This window comes from Papilio xuthus, unplaced genomic scaffold (assembly GCF_000836235.2).
Source record: "Papilio xuthus unplaced genomic scaffold, Pxut_1.1 DF825017.1, whole genome shotgun sequence".
NCBI classification, from domain to species: domain Eukaryota; kingdom Metazoa; phylum Arthropoda; class Insecta; order Lepidoptera; family Papilionidae; genus Papilio; species Papilio xuthus.
The window spans coordinates 454537-476207 of NW_013533632.1; the positions used below are offsets into that span (position 1 = coordinate 454537).

The 21671-nt window shown below is 33.5% G+C and overlaps 1 protein-coding gene across 1 annotated transcript; it reads left to right on the forward strand.

The window, feature by feature from the left end:
- The first annotated feature begins 414 nt into the window (after nt 1–414).
- Nucleotides 415–21301, forward strand: LOC106126351 (uncharacterized). The gene is made up of 9 exons (XM_013323968.1): nt 415–523; nt 9591–9772; nt 13753–13873; nt 14091–14235; nt 17179–17325; nt 18204–18356; nt 19667–19772; nt 19899–20012; nt 20964–21301. The coding sequence occupies exons 1-9, from the start codon at nt 463–465 to the stop codon at nt 21060–21062; spliced, it is 1128 nt and encodes a 375-aa protein (XP_013179422.1). The 5' UTR covers nt 415–462; the 3' UTR covers nt 21063–21301.
- Nucleotides 21302–21671: the final 370 nt, after the last annotated feature.

A 21671-nucleotide genomic window follows, 5' to 3' on the forward strand; every position in this document is an offset into this window, starting at 1 on the left:
CTCCCGCCGGAACTTAACAGCTTATATTTTTCCGAGCGTATTGTGATCGACGTTAGCCTTCAGGCGCTAATTATATTGAAAAGGATATCTTCTACCAATGTAATTTGTATCGTGTTTCCGGCGACTGTACTCGAGCGACTTCAGCATGCTTAGTAGCGACTACGATGTGACCATAAGTTGAGAATATCCATCATTTCAATTTGAACTTTAAACAAAAAAACACAGAACATTAGTTGCTACTGTCTGTTTTCAGCGGATGTACGCTTGGAAGATAATCCTCGGAGTAAAAGGTCGTAAGTGGCGGAATATCCTTTTGTGGTTAAGTGATAAGGGTGAATTGGTGTTTGTGTCCTTTTTATATGGGTAGATGGCTGTGATGTGGGCGGTATCGATCGATGCGCAACTCTAGCTTTAGCGAGAGTAGTAAACAGAACTTCACTTCGCACCGAAGCAGCCGACAAGATGCACGCAATCCGGGTGATCGTCATGGTCCTGACAGCGTGGAATGTAGCTGAATATTATGGTGAGTTTTTATTATTATTTTTTTTTTATTTGTACCTTTGTTTTCTGTCGCGTTTATACTTTTGCGAATTTTAGAAGAAGCCGTGCGATTATTTTTGCGTGTTAATTTTTCGGGAAAGTAGTTTGTGCTCGCAACAGTTCGCGTGTGACACCTGTTACTCAGCGCAACATTTGTAAATTGCCGCCCTTATGCAGTGCTTTTCTTGTTTTTAAACATGTTTCTGTCGTAGCGTTTATTTTTTTATAAATTATAAATTAATGATGTCGCGTATTTCGTGATATTCATTAATTTGCGTTGTTTAATATGTTGAAATCGGAAAAAACTTTCAAACAAAATTCGAAATTATCAAAATATAAAAAAATTCTCTTATTTTTACAAAATTATTAAAAACGGAAAAAAATAAAAAACAACGAAAAAAAATTAAATTACATTAATCGAATCGAAAGCACTTTTTTTTAAAAAAAAAGGAAAAATAGAAAAAAATTATACATATTCGGACTAACAGAAACATTTTAAATGTGTAAAAAAAGAATTATTCTTCAACACGCTCTTGTTACGACGGCCTTCATTAATTTTTCATTAATCAAGATATTTTAACGTAAGTCGAAATTTTAATAAAAAAAATCTTATTTTTAATTTTTTTTTATTATTATTTTTATGCGTCTCGCGAACTATTACACAGTATTTTTTATTATTTATTATTTCTTTACTATTTTAATGTACCTAAATAAATATATAAATTATCAATTAATGAAATGCTGTGCGCATTGTTAACCAAAGTTCTAAAAAAAATATTATAAATATATCAACCACGGATCGCGCGTAACAATTTAAAAAATAACAAAAAAAAAAGATTTGAGTCTACACATATTGAAAGAATAAAATAAACCTTGTCTCTTTATTCCAAGCGTAGAAAAAAGATAGTTTTTTGATGCTACTCAAGTAGTTTATAAAATTAAAAGTTATCCCTCTGTTAACTAACTTAGATTGTCGGATCAAACGTCGATAGTTTGTCAATGAAGCGGCGCTCTATAAAAGTTGCCTCAACTAGCGCGGCAACTGGACAAATTGTTTTAATAAAGTTATACTGGAACGATATCGGTATGACTAGACATACAGAATGATTGAAATGATCGGTCGGTTACGAAAATAAAAAAAATACAAAAATGTATTGTAAAATGATAAAAAAAATATTTATTACTCTTGAGAGTATAAAAAAAATTACGATAAAAAAGAGCGGTCAACAAATGAACACAATATTTTGATTTTTTATAATCATATTACGAACAAACTTTTTGGACACCGGTGCACCAAGGCTCCACGCGAAGGATTCTGACAAAAAAAAACTATGTCTATAAAAATGTTTTTCATTGTTAATAAAATTTTATGAAATGTGGTTTTATTTTATCTCTTTATTTTCACAAATGCTTTTTTGGAGCATGTGTTTCAAATTGAAACGCATATTCCAAAACAACTAATAAAAATGCACGCGGTGGGGAAGACATTGCGACGAATAAAACCAAGGATATTGCGTACTTGTAATACGCAGCTGAAGTTGATTCCGATGTCTTTTTTTTGATTATGATGCTGCGACCGTGAATCAACTGTCGTATTAACAACTTTATTATTCTCTCTTTTGTTTTGCAATGAGTATTAGGGAGACAGAAGTACGTTTCATATATACTTACGACAATCGGAACACGTGAAAAAACATATCGTCCGTCACTGTATTCAAATTGACAGATTATAAATCGTTTTTGTCTGCAAAACAAATTATTATTCGACCTCTTTTGATTCTATTTGTCAAGAATTGTATTTGTAATGTATTTTTCCGGTTTGAAATCATTACAATATTTGAACATAAAAAAAAAATCTACTCAAAATTCCACCGAAGTGTACGTAAGTCACACGAAAGTCCAGATAATAAAATGTTAAATGATATCTACAAAACGTAATACCGAAATATCTATAACAAGTTTGCTCAAAAGTAAATTAATATAACAAGCATGAAACAGTACTTAATTTTACATTGCAACTATTATTTTATTTATTCTTATTGAAAACAAAATATGTAATTTACCTTCTTAAAAAAATTGTAAAAAATGTATATTCTTTAGGAGTATTTATTAGACATAGCAACTGTTATCGAATAGATTTAATGTTAACATTCAAAATGTTTATTTCATCGATCGAAATTGTAATACGTTATTTCATTAAATATTTATCTGCTACTAAATATTCTATTACTGTGTGCTAAGCTTTTTATAAAGAACTGCGCACGATTTCACAAGTATAGTACACGTGAACATTTCTATTCCAACGTATACAGTGCTATTTGATAACCATAGTCACATTTCAAATCATTTAAAAAACTAATTTACATACGAAATTATTTTTCTTGTTTATTTAGATCCTTTTATTTATATTCTATTATTGTATCCAAAAGTATTCATACGTTTCCTAACTGTTCAGTGTATATGCATATAAAAATTGTCAGTTGTGCTGTCGGTACACCGTTTAACAAACGAAGTCTCGGTCGAAAGCTAGTATGTTCTTAAAAATTGTAAACATTGCATGCGGCAAAAGTGAAAAAAAAACGTGCAGCTGATTAAATTGACTTTGGCCTTTGGTTATTGCAATTCTCAAGTTGACGGCGCGGCGGCGTCGAGATGAAATCGCTATTGCGACGTACAGATTCCTTATAAATTAAATTGTTCCAGAGCAAACTTGTACGATTGAACGTTTACTTTGAACGATTGATGATTAACCTTGCCGTCGCACGTATTTTCTTTTTACGTTTTGTTTGCTTTGTAAAGGTTGTAACATTAATCAGTTTATAACTTTCTATATTTAACAAATTTCTATATTTAAACTCAAAAGTCACTCATGTTCGATAAGTAGCTTTTGTAATGCGTACGTGCAAACAAACACAACTTTTATCTTTTTTATATGAGTGTTGATTTTAGTACTCCGACTGGTATTCTGATTCACTTAACCGTACACATCCACTGCTATGCTTCTGTTGAAAAAAATCTTAGTAAACAATATGTTTTTGCGTGGTTAATTCGTCAGTAAAAGTTCACTTTAATTTAAACCTGTCTGGGTGGCGAATCAACAACTGTTATGCAATAGTTGCCACTGTTGTTGTTGAATTATCATAAAGTACTTCGCGTATAAATAGACTTGTATATAATGTTGAATTCTGATTGAAGTAATTTCGATAGTTGTTATTGCGAACAAAGTAATTTCCTATCAACCATCCTGGGAATTAGAACCGTATGTACCAAACACAAATGCAATCGGATTCCAGCCTTGAATTTACAATTCCAAACTCACGTACAAAGTAATAACATTGTTATCTTAGTATTTATTTAACAAAATGTGATGGATGATGACATGTTTTTATAGCAGACTTTCTGCACTTGTTATGCAGCTTTGTTTATTTAAAGGACCTGACAAAGATAAGGTGATTTGTGGGGTACAATAACTTCGTGTTTACAATAACGTGTTGAATACTTCTAGAAGCTTCCAAATGACTAACAGATTAATTTATTTTAATACGCAGTTCGATACGAAATGAATCACTTGCCGTTGTTAACTTGTAGCGCATCGCATAAATTTCCACTCAACAATTCTCAAACTTTCTTCGAAGTCTCTTTATAATGTACTTATTGTTGACGAGAACGCTACGTAGTTTTACCTTTGTTGTATACACTAAGGTAGCGAAACTTTTTGATGATAAAGTATTATGCAGTACAATTCCTATAAGCAGCTTAGAGATACAGGGTGACCGGGTAAAATGTGTACAACGCAGTACCATACATTCATTGGTCGAAATATGAAGACTTATCTAAACATATTTCTATCCAAAGTTTCGTAGTTTAGGCGCTAGAGGTCCTCAAAGTTTTAAAATTATTTGATATTAATTAAAAATCTTTTACAGATTTTGCAAATAAGACTACAGATATTAGTAGATTTTAATTAATTGTTTTTTTTATATAATGTCATTCAAGATCTGGTTACAAAAACTGGACTTGTTTAATATACGTTTAAATTCAAACCTTGGGATGAGACTTAACAAGGTTATATCTCAGTTGCCCGGGAGCTGCTTACGTCATTGGATACTTTTTAATTAAACATAAAGCATTCTAATCAATAGTTTTTGAAATTTAATGGCTTTTAAAAAAGTTCTAATGTTTATTTAAAACTGTTAACTTAATTAACGTAAAAGTATTATAGAAGAAATTAGAAAAAGATTAGAAAAAATTCAAATAAATACTAATACTTTTCTAATAGTATTCACCTTTAGATAGTTGTTTACATTTTAGCTGGCGACTATCAAAGTACATTATTCATAAATAAAGCTTTTGTCTTTTAATTTACGGAAAAGTACAATAATTTATTTGCGCACTTAAATTATTTTGACAACAAACCATATCCTTGACCTTTAACTAGACATAACAAAGAACGACGACGCGCCGGCGCATGGAAAAACCTTAAGTAGCAATTATCATGGCATTTAAACGTAAACAACCCTTTGGATGTCACTGGAAATGTACACCGAATTATTAATACGTTGTATAGCGCATAAATATCAATATAACACGTGTTTTAAATTAATAAAAAAAAAGCAATTGCGTCTAAAAGCCAAGGACGCCGACGACATGTGCATGCACGCACTTGACATTCAATGATGCGTGTTGCATTCTTGTTTCCAATGTGTACGGAAGCGATGGATTTCGGAAATTTTTCAAAGCGGCAACCATTATTGATTTGATATGAAATGAATTTTCATAGAAACATCTGACTAACGTTGAAATGGAAAAACTGAAGTTTGATAATAAAAAAAAAAGTTTTTGTATGTTTAAGACACAAACCTACTATGGCGTCTTTATAGTACGAGTAGCTTTATCAAAATCTATTTATAGATAAAAAAAATATAAGACAGTGCATAACTTATAAAAGTTTGTAAGGAACCGTGTAGCCTGTAGGACAATGAGGAACTAATAATTAGGTTGGAGAGTGATGTTCAGTACTACTTTCGAAAAAATAGAAATTTTCCTGTTAATAATAAAAGCTCAAAGGTCAGCCGGATAATGGATAATTTAAAATAACTTAGTTTTCTATTATTAGAAGCTTTTACATTTTAAAACATAATACAATTTTTTTATATTACTCCCCTGCAATCTTATTTTTCAAGTTATAAATGCGAATGCTTAGATGATTGTTGGATGGATGGATGTTTGTTAGAAGGCATCTCGACAACGGCTCAACGGATCTTGATGAAATTTGGGATAGATGTAGAACATAGTCTGAAAGAACACATAGGTAACTTATTTAGTTGTTTTTTTACTCCGCGCTGACGGAGTCGCGGGCGACAGCTAGTCATGTCATAAATGCGAATGTTTGGATGTTTGTTAGTAAGTATCTCTAGAACGGCTGCATGGATCTCGATGATATTTGGCATAGTTGTAGATAATAGTATGGAAGAATACATAGGCTACTAATTAAGTTTTTTTGCTCGCGTGCGACAAATAGTATTATTATATTTCTATTACTTTTATATTTATAAAATAATAGCCTTTTTTAATAATTTTGAATTTCATATAGTGACGTTTCATTAAATTAATGGCACAATAGTTTTTTTTGGAAAAAATGTGTTATATCGGAATAATTCAGAAGCTCGGTAATGACAGGCAACAACTTAAAATATTCAAATAGTTGACGGTTGTATACCTAAGCGTCTATACTCTAGCATAGTTAAGGAGTTCATAGTTGTTGGAACGTGTGCCCTAAGTGCTAGTATGCGATAACTTGACTATAACATGCAATAAAATACTTTACAAGTTATCGACGGTATTCAAACTCTATAACTATCGCTCAACTACCGCTAAATATGTCACGTCGATTAGAAAATTAGTTTAACATTCGAATTATCTCTAAAATATATAATGTTTTTCTAATTCTTTTGCAATCCTTACATCGGTGATTGAACTAAATTAATTAAAAATTTAAATTAAAATTGCCAAATATCAAATCAAAATGTAATCATGATAATATTATTATTTAATTATAATTTATAAATATTAGAATGGAGTCTGATTGCTAAGTTTGAACTGATAGTACCAATTTTAATTAATTTTACCAACTTTTAAATGGGCATCTTCGCTTTGCTTATTCACGCGATCAGCCGGGGGCGATAGCGAACTGTCATAATTTAGTTTGACTTCTATTCATCGGGTCAGACAACTTCGTCTGTCAATCTAGTGTGACAAGGATCTTGTGACATTTTTTTTAATTTAAAAAAAGAGAGTGATAGAGAGCTGACACAATTTATTTTGACTTGTTTACACCGGGTCTGAAAACTATGTCTGTCAATATAGTATGACAAGGATCTTGTGACATTTTTTTTTAATTGAATGCGAGTGATAGAGAGCTGTTTTAATTTAGTTTGACTTCTACTTATCCGGTGAGACAACTTTGTCTGTCAATCTAGTGTGACAAGGATCTTGTGACAATTTTTTTTAAATTGAAAGGGAATGATAGAGAAATGTTATAATTTAGTTTGACTTCTACTCATCGAGTCAGACAACTTTGTCTGTCAATATAGTATGACAAGGATCTTATGACATTTTTTTTTAAATTGAAAGGGAGTGCTAGAGAGCTGTTTTAATTTAGTTTGACTTATATACCGCGCGTCAGACAACTTTGTCTGTCAATATAGTATGACAAGAATTTTGTGACATTTTTTTAATTTAAAAAAAGAGAGTGATAGAGAGCTGACACAATTTATTTTGACTTGTTTACACCGGGTCTGAAAACTATGTCTGTCAATCCAGTGTGACAAGGATCTTGTGACTTTTTTTTAATTGAAAAGGAGTGATAGAGAGCTGTTATAATTTAGTTTGACTTCTACTTATCCGGTGAGACAACTTTGTCTGTCAATCTAGTGTGACAAGGATCTTGTGACATTTTTTTTTAAATTGAAAGGGAATGATAGAGAAATGTCATAATTTAGTTTGACTTCTACTCATCGGGTCAGACAACTATGTCTATCAATCTAGTGTGACAAGGATTTTGTGACATTTTTTTAATTTAAAAAAAGAGAGTGATAGAGAGCTGACACAATTTATTTTGACTTGTTTACACCGGGTCTGAAAACTATGTCTGTCAATCCAGTGTGACAAGGATCTTGTGACATTTTTTTTTTAATTGAATGCGAGTGATAGAGAGCTGTTTTAATTTAGTTTGACTTTTACTTATCCGGTGAGACAACTTTGTCTGTCAATCTAGTGTGACAAGGATCTTGTGACTTTTTTTTTAATTGAATGCGAGTGATAGAGAGCTGTTTTAATTTAGTTTGACTTCTACTTATCCGGTGAGACAACTTTGTCTGTCAATCTAGTGTGACAAGGATCTTGTGACATTTTTTTTTAAATTGAAAGGGAATGATAGAGAAATGTCATAATTTAGTTTGACTTCTATTCATCGGGTCAGACAACTATGTCTATCAATCTAGTGTGACAAGGATCTTGTGACATTTTTTAATTTAAAAAAAGAGAGTGATAGAGAGCTGACACAATTTATTTTGACTTGTTTACACCGGGTCTGAAAACTATGTCTGTCAATCCAGTGTGACAAGGATCTTGTGACTTTTTTTTTAATTGAAAAGGAGTGATAGAGAGCTGTTGTAATTTAGTTTGACTTCTACTTATCCGGTGAGACAACTTTGTCTGTCAATCTAGTGTGACAAGGATCTTGTGACTTTTTTTTTTAATTTAAAGGGAATGATAGAGAAATGTTATAATTTAGTTTGACTTCTACTCATCGAGTCAGACAACTTTGTCTGTCAATCTAGTGTGACAAGGATCTTGTGACAATTTTTTTTAAATTGAAAGGGAATGATAGAGAGCTGTTTTAATTTAGTTTGAATTCTAGTTATCGGGTCAGACAACTTTGTCTGTTAATACAGTATGACAAGGATCTTGTGACATTTTTTGTTTAAATTGAAAAGTGGTGATAGTAAGCTAATTTAGTTTGACTTATGCGCACCGGATCAGACAATTTTGTCTGTCTACATACCCAGATAGTATATAAAATGTCAAAATTAGTAATTGATTAAATAAATAAATTCTACTACTGTCTATGTTAAAATTTCAGTAAACGCAGGTAAATCAATCAGTGATTATGTTCCGTCGCAATTCAATATACATTTCTATTAAATGTAACTTGTAGGTGTAATTAAGTCGATTGAACTTAGCGGCACCGCAGCTCGCGGCTTCCTTCATTTATTAATTCAACGCAAAGTCGTTTACAAGTTTCTCTACGAACTGCAACTGAAATCGTTATAGTGTTTAAATCTTAAAGGTATTTTATATCAGAGATACATTATATCAAGATTATAGTGTATTTTTTTGGCTTTGGGCTTTAAGTCGTTAAGTGTACTTTTATGCATAAATAATAATGTTTTTGTACAAGTATTTCGGCAGTGGAAACTTACTGCTTAGCACATCTTATGCTGTTCGTTAGTTCGCGGGTGCTATCAATACGCGTATTTTTGCCGGCGTGACGTCACAACACGACACTATCGCTCCCTGATAACGAAGTGTCCCTTCGATGAACTTTGTTATTAAATAGCACAGAGTTAACGGAGCTCAATTTAAACTTTCTAAAGCAAATCAAATTGAAGAGCAAAACGAGCCAAACTAATTTTAATTATCTAAAAATCTTTCTGAATTTTAGAATAAATATCTAATTTCCTCCTATCAGTGTAAAGGTACTATAAGACTCCGAAATAAATGTCCGACATTAATGATGGTTACACTTGTTCGTACTTTTACATAGCGGCTGATGCGACACTAATTATGTTGTCACAATAAATTTTGCAATCAGGAACACTCGTGTTCAAAGAGAGACATTCTATGTATACACAGCGAGTACTGTGTAGTAGTGTAGTCGTACCATAAGTATAAGAGAAGTGTTGAAAATAGTATTATTTTATTAAGATACTATAGGATATTAACATTTTAAGATATTTCGTGATATTAATTGTGTAAATTTCTTACAGCTAAAGCGGTTCTACCATCCGATGCCGACTATGAGGACATGGCGAAGCATGCAGATGAAAACATAGCAAAACTGCGGACACTCCTGACTGCCGTGGATGTTCCGCCGGCGAGCAATGGCAGATCGACCCTGAAACCCGCTACGACGACAATTAACGCGCAACTGAACGATTGGCTGGAACACGTAAGATAACACTCATCCCACGAAAAGAGTTACATCTCATAAAATATATAATTATATAACCTTTTCGTCGGTTGAGATAAAACTTTGTACCCCGTATCCTTTTTAAAATTTCTAGCTATATTTATCTTTGATAGAGCTGCCACATGTCAAATTGGACGCCATCTCTAGTGAAGAAAAAACAAACGACTGCTACACAACCCTTGGCGCCTAGTTTTTACGAAAAGAATTCGTTCAGTGTCAAAAACAGCGTCCCTCTAATGGCTAGATTTCACACAACCACATGGGGCTTGCATTGCGAAGAATATTCCCATACTATAAAATAAGAAAATCCGTAATAATTAAAATATCGTATAGCTTTGTAGCTAGCGACGTAGCTTTGTTAAATCATTTCAAGAATAAACATCGCGCCCGCGTCTCGTCAAACATTGTAATTTGCTTCCTAATTTAGATCAAATATCGCATAGCTAAATGTGACCATAAGTTCTATAATTTATCGCGTATGTATTTTGCTATGACAAATTTTCTTCAGTGAGCTTCAAATGACATTAGAATGGGTAGTCCTCATTCTCATACGGGGGGATGTAATATAAGAAATAAATTCCGCACCGCCGAAGGCTATAATTACGTCTACGTTGAGACAGCTAAACCTTCAGTAGACTGCTGGCTTTGTATAATTGTTGTTGAACTGAAATAATATCTATCAATTTTAACAAAAAAGAAAATGACTGAAATAAATTAAAATGTAGTATTTTTAATATTTATATTTCATAATTATACGGTATATTTTATGCGATGTAGACCCAATAGTTATTGCCTCCTTTAAATACAAGAACAAGCAAATAATTTTCATTTACCTTAAGCCGTAGTAAATTCTGTAACACACCGCTGCAAAAAAGAACCGTAGCTTTTGAAACAGTATTAGATTTGGTTCGTATCGATGAGCAAGTATCACTGCGCCTAACTGATTCTAAAAACGAGACAACTCTACTTTCCCCTTACGCTTCGTTCTTCTCGATGTATATTTAGTGAAGTTTGCAATTTTTTTTCTTTGGTATAAAAAAAAAATAGTTTTTATCTATCCGGCTGTTTTTTGTTGTTAACTTTGTGCTACACTTCGGTTTCGATATGCTTTGCTTCGGTCCCCTTCGCTTCCCATTACGGGCTGTGTTACAGCTTAAGTGAATACAATAATCCGACGCAAGCTCCCGCGGCCGACGGACAAACCATTAGCCGCTTTGTGGTATTAATGCTCTATGATGATAATATTCTCTAATCATAATGCTCTGATATAATCCGCGAACAGTTAACCCGCTTACCGTGGAAATGTAATTATATTTAAGTCTAATTCACATCATCAAACTAATATTGTAAATGTGAATGTTTGGATGGATGGATGTTTGTTTGAAAGTATCGTAGGAACGGCTTAACGGATCTTGCTGAAATTTGGTACAGATGTAGAATATAGCGTTGAAGAATGTGGGCTACTTATTTTAATTTAGTTGTTATCTACTTCATCCACGTGCAACTCCATAATTAAATGCTTGTTTTTATTTTTTGTGTTTTCTACTCGTCTAATATAAAAAAAATACAGATGAACTTGATAACCTCCATCTTTTTGAAGTCGGCTAAAAAGGGAAAATGCTAATTTATGTTCTGTTACATCCTTCAATCCTTTTTTAAATAATATTTACATTTATATTCATAAAGAAAAAATTGGAACAGATAGGTAAAACAGTTGTATTACAATGTACGAAAACAACGTCCATTTTGTTCTAATTACGCCCACCGACACATTAACCTTACCGACTTTGAAGATATCTGCTTAGTGATATCCGATAGAGAAAAGAACTCGCAACTTATTGATCGTGTTTACGAACATCACAGTTATTTATAGACAAACACAAAGAAGCGGCCTAATATTTTTAATCATTCTTTATAATTGAGTCCACGTTTAAATACGAACGTACAATTTAGGAAACATAAATTAAAAAATCGAAAATGAAAACCAATGTCACAGTAATTGACATACTAGAAAATATGCTTATCATCATCATGAGAATATTCATAACAATTTGATGATCTTTAGTGATATGGCTATATAGATAAAGCACGCGAAAATATCATACTTAGTTTCCATAACTGAAACAGTCACATAAAATATGTTATGGTCTTAATTATTCGTAGACGGAGAGATCATAAAAGTTAAAGGTTCACATTTTTAAATTAACGTGTCGGTGATGTAAAAGAACTGTCCGCTCTAGATGGCTATTTTAAATGGGCCACGACGATGTTGTCTATTTACTTATAAATGTAGAGTTACGTAAAGTCAAGCCTCAGGGCTGCTGCAAATGTACACGGTTGTACAAAGCGAAGTACACTATAGTCGCATTGTTCCAACTATTTCAATATACAGCGGCAAATACATATGCCATCTACAAGTCGAGAACACCGCCCGTTTCTGACTTACCCAGACAAATTGTTAATCATTTTGTAAAAGTCATAAATTGGCATATTTCACAAATTCTAGGACTAACATAAGCTATATTTTTATATTGGAAAATGATCTAATGTAAATGTGTATCTACGTATCACAAAATGGCGATCATGAAAATTTCAGCGTAAACAACCCACGATTGAAGGTCAAGTGCCAATAAAGGCAATAATTTGATCAAGGCTCGTGCGACGTAGCTTCCGGTCAAATGCATTTTAAATTCAATAACTACCCGGTAGAGTGCTGCACATTTCCGTCACGTGCCTCACAACGTAAGTGGATTTATGAATCCATTAACACCTCGTGCCATCACCTCAAAATTTATGCAATTATTGGTCAATTTTAAAGTCATAAATTTTCAAAGGTTCTAGAAAGATAACCTTTCGTAGCACAATCGTAGCGATTTCTCGGGCGACTGGTTAAAAACTTCAAATGCTGAATACAGAACAAGATTCTGTAATGGACATAATAAAAGAAAATAAAACGATGTGTTTTTTTCTTTAAAAAAATAAAGGGGTTGGTTATAATGCTTTGACACGTGTACTACGACAACGGAGGTTCACCGTAACCTCACGGTAAGGTCACGTCGCGTTTAATGCAATAACGCAGTATCGTGCATCGTGTTCTATATTACTGTTAAACTTCGTTACAATTCCCCCTTTCCCCCATCCTTGGCATCCATTATACATCCTGTCTATAACTAGTTCCTGCTGAAAGTTTAGGTGGGTCCTAGTAATTATATTTGCTTGACAATTTTACTGTAATCGAGTAGATGAAATAGCTATTACAGTCGCGTTACATGTCTTCTATAATGTGTACCTGTGAAAATTAAGATATCTTCTTATCTTATTTGATTTTTCACATTATCCTTATCATCAAAGGACCGAATCTCTACTGATGTGCAATACGTATTTGAGTCCCAGCAGCTATTTAATTCAATTTTGACATTGATAACAATTTCCCTGAATATTGTACAAGTAATTAAAATCACACGAAACATTAATTTATTTTCGTTAACAAGAATCACTTTATCAATTTTCGAATATTTGAAGTGAAAACTGTGAATACAATATTTATTTAATAACACGAGTTCGCGGAAGCTTGCTCGTTATTTACACGTTATAAATTATCTGAGTTCATACAGCAAGTGGACCAGGAACATAATGTGTCTTGCGACACTAGTTGAGGTTCCCGCCTTGTGGTTTAACGACGCGTCCCGACTTCGAATAGCTAGTTACTCTACACTACTTACAATTATAAAAGACATTCGTTTAGATAATAACTGTCCTTACATTTTAATAATTTTAGGATTTTATCTTCACTTCAAAAAGGAGGAGGTTCTCAATTTGTCTGTATGTTTTGTAAGGTTTCACAAAACCTGCAAGGACATATAGGCTACTAATTAAGTTTTTTTTCATTCCGCGCGGACGAAATCGCGGGCGACAGCTAGATTACATATGTACATTACATATTATTGTTTTGTGGCCAGATGTTACGTCATAGTAAAAGGGCGTGGCCAAACGGGCATGATGATGAAGAAAATACTGCGAAGCCTTTCGCCTGGACACCGCAGAGCTCCCAATACTACTATCTGGAGGAAAACCAATTCCGTAAGTACAAACATCATCTCCGTTCTTATCCGACTCTTGACCAGAGCACCAGACCACAATGAAGCAGATTAACGTTTACCAAATCTATGTATTATCCATAATTTCAGTTCGTAACTATCCGTTCGTTATCGTCACATCTTATAATAAGCTACGTTTTACGGCTAAATTTTAAAATTGTTCGTACTTTCAACGTATTAATGTAATATTTTCTATTCAGGGACGAAAACAACTGAAAATTATGAAGAAACTGACGATGTGATGGAACACATGAAGAGACTGGGCTTGGCGCCTAAGATCAGTCCGCGCTCGGAGAATAGCAATGCACTTGTAGCTGACGAAGTGGACGAACTCACTCGTGGCTTGTAAGTTTAATTATATGTTTTTTTTACATTTTCATTCTAGCAACAGAATTGAGATGCCCTATTCAAGCTATTTCAGCTCTCTAATTAACTCGTTAACATTGTGTTTTCTATGAAAAAAGTCACAGCACTTTTCCATTTCAAATCTGAATGTATTTTTAGAATTTCATTTGAAAATGTAAACATCATTGGACTCATTATATCGTATCTAAAAGATACCGAGTTGACCTTAAGGTGTTAATTAAAAAACAAATTAATTATTCTTAACTCTAATCCATTACACAAAAAATATTTATAGACAAAGTTACCTTTTACTGGATTCATCCATTATTTTTCTTTTCACAGGAAAATAACTTAATGCCATTTATAAATAACTTCTATATTTTTGTAACATCTTCGTGTTTTCGCATTAAATAGAAATCGGTTTAAAAATAACTTGAGGTCTCCCTCGGGAAACTCTGCGTAGCCGTTACTTTATTTATTAAGCCTCTTAGTTTGAAATACTATTAAAGATGATATATTTAAAAATAAAGTCGGAACACGTTATACAAAATTTAAAAGACTTTGACAAAATTAGAGCGACAAATTATATACAAGAATAATAATAAACCATCATATTTGTCTCCAAAAAGCTGTATATTAGAAAATTACACAAAAAACTTGCACAATTATAAAACGTAAAAATGTAACTCGTGCCCACAAGGTTTTATTAGGCCAAGGTTAGAATAGGATATAAAATAGATTTTTGCAGTGTAGAGAATTTTTCGTTTTGACTTTTGGTTAGATTCCATTTCCGAGAACAAGTTCAATTTAAAATCCGAACGATAGAGTGTGGTTTTGTCCACCAGTGTTACCAAGTTATTAAAAATGCTTTTGTGAAAAAATAAATATCGTCCACTGTAACATGTCAGTGTTCCGTTAGTCGGTTCCACTTTATCGGTTCTTTCATGTTAGTGACGTAAAGGTTAACACTTTTATGAAATTGAAATTATTAAGCTGTTCTGAATTCGTAAACAACGCAATGAAAGCCTTTGTTAAAAGTGACTGTTTTTAAAACTATATTATTTTAGATTTACTTTATGTTCTACTTTAACATAAGCCATGCATCACCGAAAGCTTTTAACAAGGACAAATATGCAATTCTACTTATCGCGTCATTCTTCTCTGTTTTCTATAACTTGTTTTTCTACTTTTCGTGTGCAACATTCTTGGTGACCAGTAAGGTCACTAAGGTGGTATTCATAAGGATGAATACCACCTTAGTATATTATATTAATATGGTAAATATAAATATTATATTACTATAGTAAGGACCAGATACAGGACACTAACTTTAATAAATACGATGGACAAGGGTGTGCCAGCAATGTCATATTCAACAGCGAATAATCGTTCGGGGTGCGGTCATCGAGAAAAATGATGCCTCTATCCGCTCTGCCCCCAACCGTGTGGGGTGGATAGGGAAGGGGGGGGGGGTCAGATGCGGCGGACGTTGACAATGAACTCACAAGAACAATATCCCAAGCTCTCAGTGAAGTCCCGCAACATATCGTAAAACAATCCGATGTCTCAATTTAAGACAATTTTAAAATTCATATAAACTTTTATAATGTCAAATTCTAGTCTTAAATAACAATAAGAGAGACGTCTTTATGAAATTATATTTAAACTTTTATTAATTGCCACCTATTTTCCTTTTTTTGGTGTCAGGCGAATCCTCGTAAGATACCCTGCTTTTTGGACGAAAGACAGTTATGTGAGATTCCCACTCACTTAAACCCTTCGGTGGCAAACGTATTTTTTAAAAGGAATACATTGGTAGATCGTAAATATATTTAACAAAATACATAAGGGAAATCAAGAATAAAATATGTGAAGTTAAAAGTATGTTGTTCGATTTAATTACCAGTGTATGTTGATGGCGCTGTAATCATGAGCTGAATAATAAAATCTTTGATAACAGTAACAGTAGAAAGGATATTAATTCCAGGGCTAATATGGAATACCGCGCGCCTGTCTCCTTAATACCAGCCAATCTGCGCTGGTTGAAAATATTGCATCCGTCTATTGAAACTTATACCGAAGAGAGGTGAAAGTAGTTTGTGCACCGGCAGGAATCAATATTCGATCTCGAATCTTTTTTTAAACATTAATCAAAACATCCATTAGCAATCAATAATCATAATTTATATTGTTTAAAGGGCAATCGAACAATTTTTTTGTCATACAAAATAATTAAAAAGACGTATAAATGATCGAATATTGATTTAGGTCGTTAGAACTAACCCGACTCCCCCACACCCCACCTCTTGAAACTGTTAGTAGAATCGCAACACAACATTTCTTCGTCGACATGGCATTATCGACTTTATCAATTGGTCTTTAAATTAAAATTTCATGGAAATTTATTTGTTAAACAAAACGAAATGTGATGTTCGATACTTTGATTTATTCCTTGAAATATTCTATCTTCTGTTATTTAATTAAGGTTCTGTATACTTTCGTTCATTTAAGCTGCTTACGTTCTGTAAAATGATTCTTAGAAATGTTATTTTATTTATGAGAAGTTACTTTGATTACATTTTAGTTTATTCTGTGAAGGAGTTTGAATTACGTGTACACGGATTGTATTGTTTTTTTTTTTCAGAAACTGTTTTAAGCATGTCACTTTTGAAAACTTGTTTTTAACGGTATTGTGAGTAGTAATATATGTTAGGAATGTAGCATAGTTAAAGTCGGTACGAATGAACGAGCGTTTTTTTCATGAAATTCGCTTTATGAAAAAAGATGATAGAAAAAAATTTAAATTAACAAAAATATGTATTAAGATATTAAAAGACCGTAAAGTTCGTAGTTAAAAAGATCTCGTTTAATCGTACTATATAAATGTATAGATAGTAATAATTTGTTAGTGACCACTTTGTTGTGAATGTGTGCCATTTGCAGCGACAGCACGGACAGGCCTCGCCACACCTTCCTATACGAAACGAACGCCTCAAATCTCTCTGATTCTATCTACAGCATCGCAATTCTGATCGGTGTCATCGCTGCCATCACTGTGTCCCTTATTGGATTGACTTACGGACTCTACGTGTAAGTATTTATAAAACGGTGATCGTGGTCAAGTTTAGAACACAACGCTAGAAACTACTTGACATATTATGAATGTAGTAAAGATTTTTTAGATGTGAAGTTAGGTCTAACAGTGGAAGACGCCAGCAAAAACAACATCTGTTGCACGAAATTGCCGGCTCTCCCGGTGTAATACCACGACCACACAGAAAACAGGCGTGAAGTGGAAAAATTCCCGATTTCGTCTTAAGTGTGTGCGTTCCTGAGGCCTTGTTTTAGTCCTCTTCCCCTACCCACCCTTTTCTTATAAGGAAAGAATGGGAAGGAGAAGTGGATTTGACGGAGCAGGATGCATGTGAAGCGAAATATTATCTTTCTGTGCGTCCCCTCCTCCGTCAATTTAAGGTAGGCAACGCATCTGCATTTGTAGATGTCTATGAGCAGAGGTCGCTTCGCTGTTTAGGCGAATTCAGTTGGCCGCTTTGCTTTGCCACCTTATGATATAAAAAAATGATAAGAATAAAACATTTCGTAAAATCTTAATTTATTTTTTATGATCGTACGTGTTATGTTCTTAGTCGTACGCGATTGAAGTTTAGGCTCTTGTAATTTGTCAACGACGTCCATTATGACTCCATTCTGACAACATTAAAAATGTTTTGTATATATATGCTATATTACAAGTGCTTGTCATTTGCGATGCTTGCTATAAACATTTAGCAATTCATTTACGTATCGAAGTCACTTAAAAGATTGGCTTTCTCCCATTGAGGTTGTCAAAGCAATCTCCGGGAGACATTTTGACAGACGGTGTCTTTTTGGGATGATGGCAATTACACGAACGCCTACTCTTGTTTATCTGATTGTTTAGTGTAATTTTGTGTTGTTGTTATATTTAGTTTATCGAAGAAGATACGAGCAACAGGCGAGCCCGAATACCCTGCTTACGGTGTAACCGGACCCTCGGATCCTAACGGTGACAGCAGACTGGCGCACTCCGCGCATCTCTACCACTACCAGCATCAAAAGCAACAGATCATTGCTATGGAAAGGTATGTTTACATCTAAAACAGTGATTCCCAATCTAGGCCTGGTGAACTCAGCTCACTCGACACATGTGTAAGATGGCGGGTAAAATTGGAAGTTAACAAGTTAAACAAGTTAAAAAAAATGCATAAACAGGGTTTCATCGAAACCAAAAAAGTTTTAAAACAGGTATTCGATTAAAAAAAAATGGTAACCTTCGTACCATACGTCCTCTCTAAAACCTCTAGACTATCGAGGGTTACCAATTTACGTTGTATAAAAGATAGCAAATATCGTTTTAATTGGATCCACGAACATTGGTTAATAAAAGCGGCTATAGGAATGAAATCTATTCAATTTCTATTCTTAAGAACAAAAATGAAAAAAATCATGTCCCATTCGAGCAGCTTCTATTTCCGTGCTCGTTTTATATGATATTGATTTTTAACATAACATCATTAATAAGTAGACTTAATTAGAGAGAATACGACTTTACTGAATAACGACTTCTTTTATTTTAGTTAAAGTTTTGTCAGATATGTAATTGTGAACAAATTAGATTCCGGTCAGTTTTCGCAGAAGTGTACTAAGGTATTAATTTTAGATAGTATTTGGACGCGCGTTGCTACGTTCATCTGAAGATGTTGATGATTATCAAATCTTAATTGCTAAATATAATGTAAACTAATGATAGTGACAAAATAACTTTATCAAGTTCACCTTATAGTACTGAGATCAATTCTAAATCAAGTCGGGAACTGCATCGTTTTTATACGACTCAACTGAACAAATTGGATTTCGACATTTATCAGAAACAACATTTCAATCCACCGCGCGCTAGCTTTTTAGAAAAAATGTACAAGGATTATTTATTTAGTCCCCGGGAGAAGGTTGGAAATGTTCTACCTTTTCGTTCCACGTCGCCCACGCCGCGCCGTGTGGCCTCGCGCGCCCTCACGCCCACCGCCGCGCCACCGCCGCCGCCGTCGCGGCCGCCCCTTTTCAATAATTTCAATTACATTTACGTCTACAAATAGTTATTTGTAATTTCAGTTGAATACATTTTACCAGATTATATTATTGGAATATTTGAAATATACAAATGAATGAATGATTGGAAACCTCAAAAACACAATATTATACGTAATTGCGAAGATCCCTCGAGCTTTTCACATCAATTTACTTTTGTGATTCCAAAAATACATTGCGAGATACAAATAAGATTTAATGAAATATTTTTAAGTAAGAATTTATTTTAAATTCTATACAGACTAAATAAAATTATTTATATATATATGTTAAACTACATCTATTCCAAGAAAGATTATGTGTGCAGGGGTGGTGTGCCTGAGATTCGTCCTGGATCCGTGTCCGAACCAGAGTCCGATGAAGAAAACGAAGAGGGAGATTACACTGTGTACGAATGTCCCGGCTTCGCTACCGTGAGTACTCTTCCGCAATTATACCTTACGCCTGAAGTCGGCAACATACTGTTGGAAATTGAAATTCATTTTTTATTATTTTTTTATTTTATTTCTTTATTTTTAAAGTTTTTGTTTAATTTTCAGCTACGTTTTGCATTCTACATGCTGCATGTGCATTCGACAATAGTCACCAAGCAGTTGAACGACTTTTTTCTACTTTTGTTCGTCGTGTTTGAATTGCCATCGAATATGAGAAAGGTCATCATCATTTAAAAAGTTTGTCCTCGGCGTTGCAGCAATTCAGAACATTGTTGTCTTAACTACGCCGTTCTCTTGACAACTCCACTTTCTCTTTTACTTAATACTTTGATGTGCCTTTCCTCTAACATGTTTCTTCTTCTCTTTTTATTGTACACACATATGTAAGACTGTTCTCATGAAACATATCTTTTTCAATTTAACCTGGAATATTTCTTACACACAAAAACAATTGTAAACTAACAAAAACCTTATAATTTTCTTCTATTCAACAATCATTTGTCACATTTTGCTTCTCGTTTACTCAATTTTAATTCTTCTCTGCTAAAGGCGGTTTAAGCGCCATTAGCCTTATCGAAGCGCCAATAGTTTAATGGTCAAGGTTGCGGACTTCTGACTTCAGAGAACGTGGTTTCAAATCCCCCCATTGGACTATTGTCGTGAACCATATCCTAACACAAGCTTAAAGCTTAATTGGAATGGTAGAAGAAATATTAGTAAATTAAGAAAAATCTGCTAATATTTTAATTAAAAAAAATACTTTTGTTATCCTTATCAGACATTTCCGTCCAAAAATGTTGTGTGTGCATGAAAGTGTTGTATGTATGAACTTGTGTGCTGCGCGCTGTCGGAATAAATACATTATTTTTGATTTTGTGGTTCACTATAATTTTACCGTAAAATTGCAAACTTCGTGAGTTTTTAATTTCAACAACGTTTTACATTCCAACTTATTCTTTGGATTATTTTGACATCTATTTAAGATAAATAATGAGATAACTTCACTATTAAAGTAATTTATTTTACATCATGATATGTCAAATTGAAATACAGTAAAATACTTTTTTCAATTGTAAATGATCGGTGACTTAAGGATTGTGAAATTACAACATCGCTACTCAGGTTAGCTAACGAAGTTTGCGATTGGACGGTAACACGATGATGTTTCAGACCGGTGACATGGAAGTTAAGAATCCGATGTTCTCTGACGATCCGACGCCGGCCACACCCGGCAAATGCGAGATCGTTCGTCCCCAGCCCAAGGAGTAATCGCCTAGCTCCAGCATCTGCGCTCTCGGCTATATAACGAGGACAACGCTATTGCTCTATTTTGACAACGTATACTATCTACTGATCGATCTCTTTGTAATCGATCCCTTTTTTTAATATTTTGTAGTTTTAATCATTTATATAATCGATAATGATATTAAATCTATGTGAAAACTATTTCATGTCGAAGATTTGAATATGTTAAATCGTTTATACTATCCAAACTTTATGGCGGCTTTATGAAATCTCTAAAATGTTGGGTATCCGTGGGTAGTGAGGGATTAGGGGGTCACGCCTACTACCACTACACCAGCAGCGGGCAAACCCAGCACCAAGCTGGGTAAACATTAGCTCGCAGCTAATTAAAGCTGTCATGATGTTTTGATTGTAATACTACATACTTATGTGTTTGTTCCCGGGTCAGGTGCGCTTAAAGCGCGGCCCGTTATTTACCTTTTATTAATTCGTTAATAACTTCTATAGTCTACTGAGTTATGTTTTTTGTAGATTGTTTTAAATTTGTTATATAATCAGATTATATATTGTAATAGTATACCATCACTTGTTCAAATTAATATTTATAATGAATAGTCTATTTTTTCACGAATA

Coding starts and splice junctions, on each gene's coding strand:
- LOC106126351 (XM_013323968.1), top strand. CDS start 463: ATGCACGCAATCCGGGTGATCGTCATGGTCCTGACAGCGTGGAATGTA. Junction 524..9,590: donor GAATGTAGCTGAATATTATG/GTGAGTTTTTAT, acceptor AATTTCTTACAG/CTAAAGCGGTTCTACCATCC. Junction 14,236..17,178: donor GACGAACTCACTCGTGGCTT/GTAAGTTTAATT, acceptor TGCCATTTGCAG/CGACAGCACGGACAGGCCTC.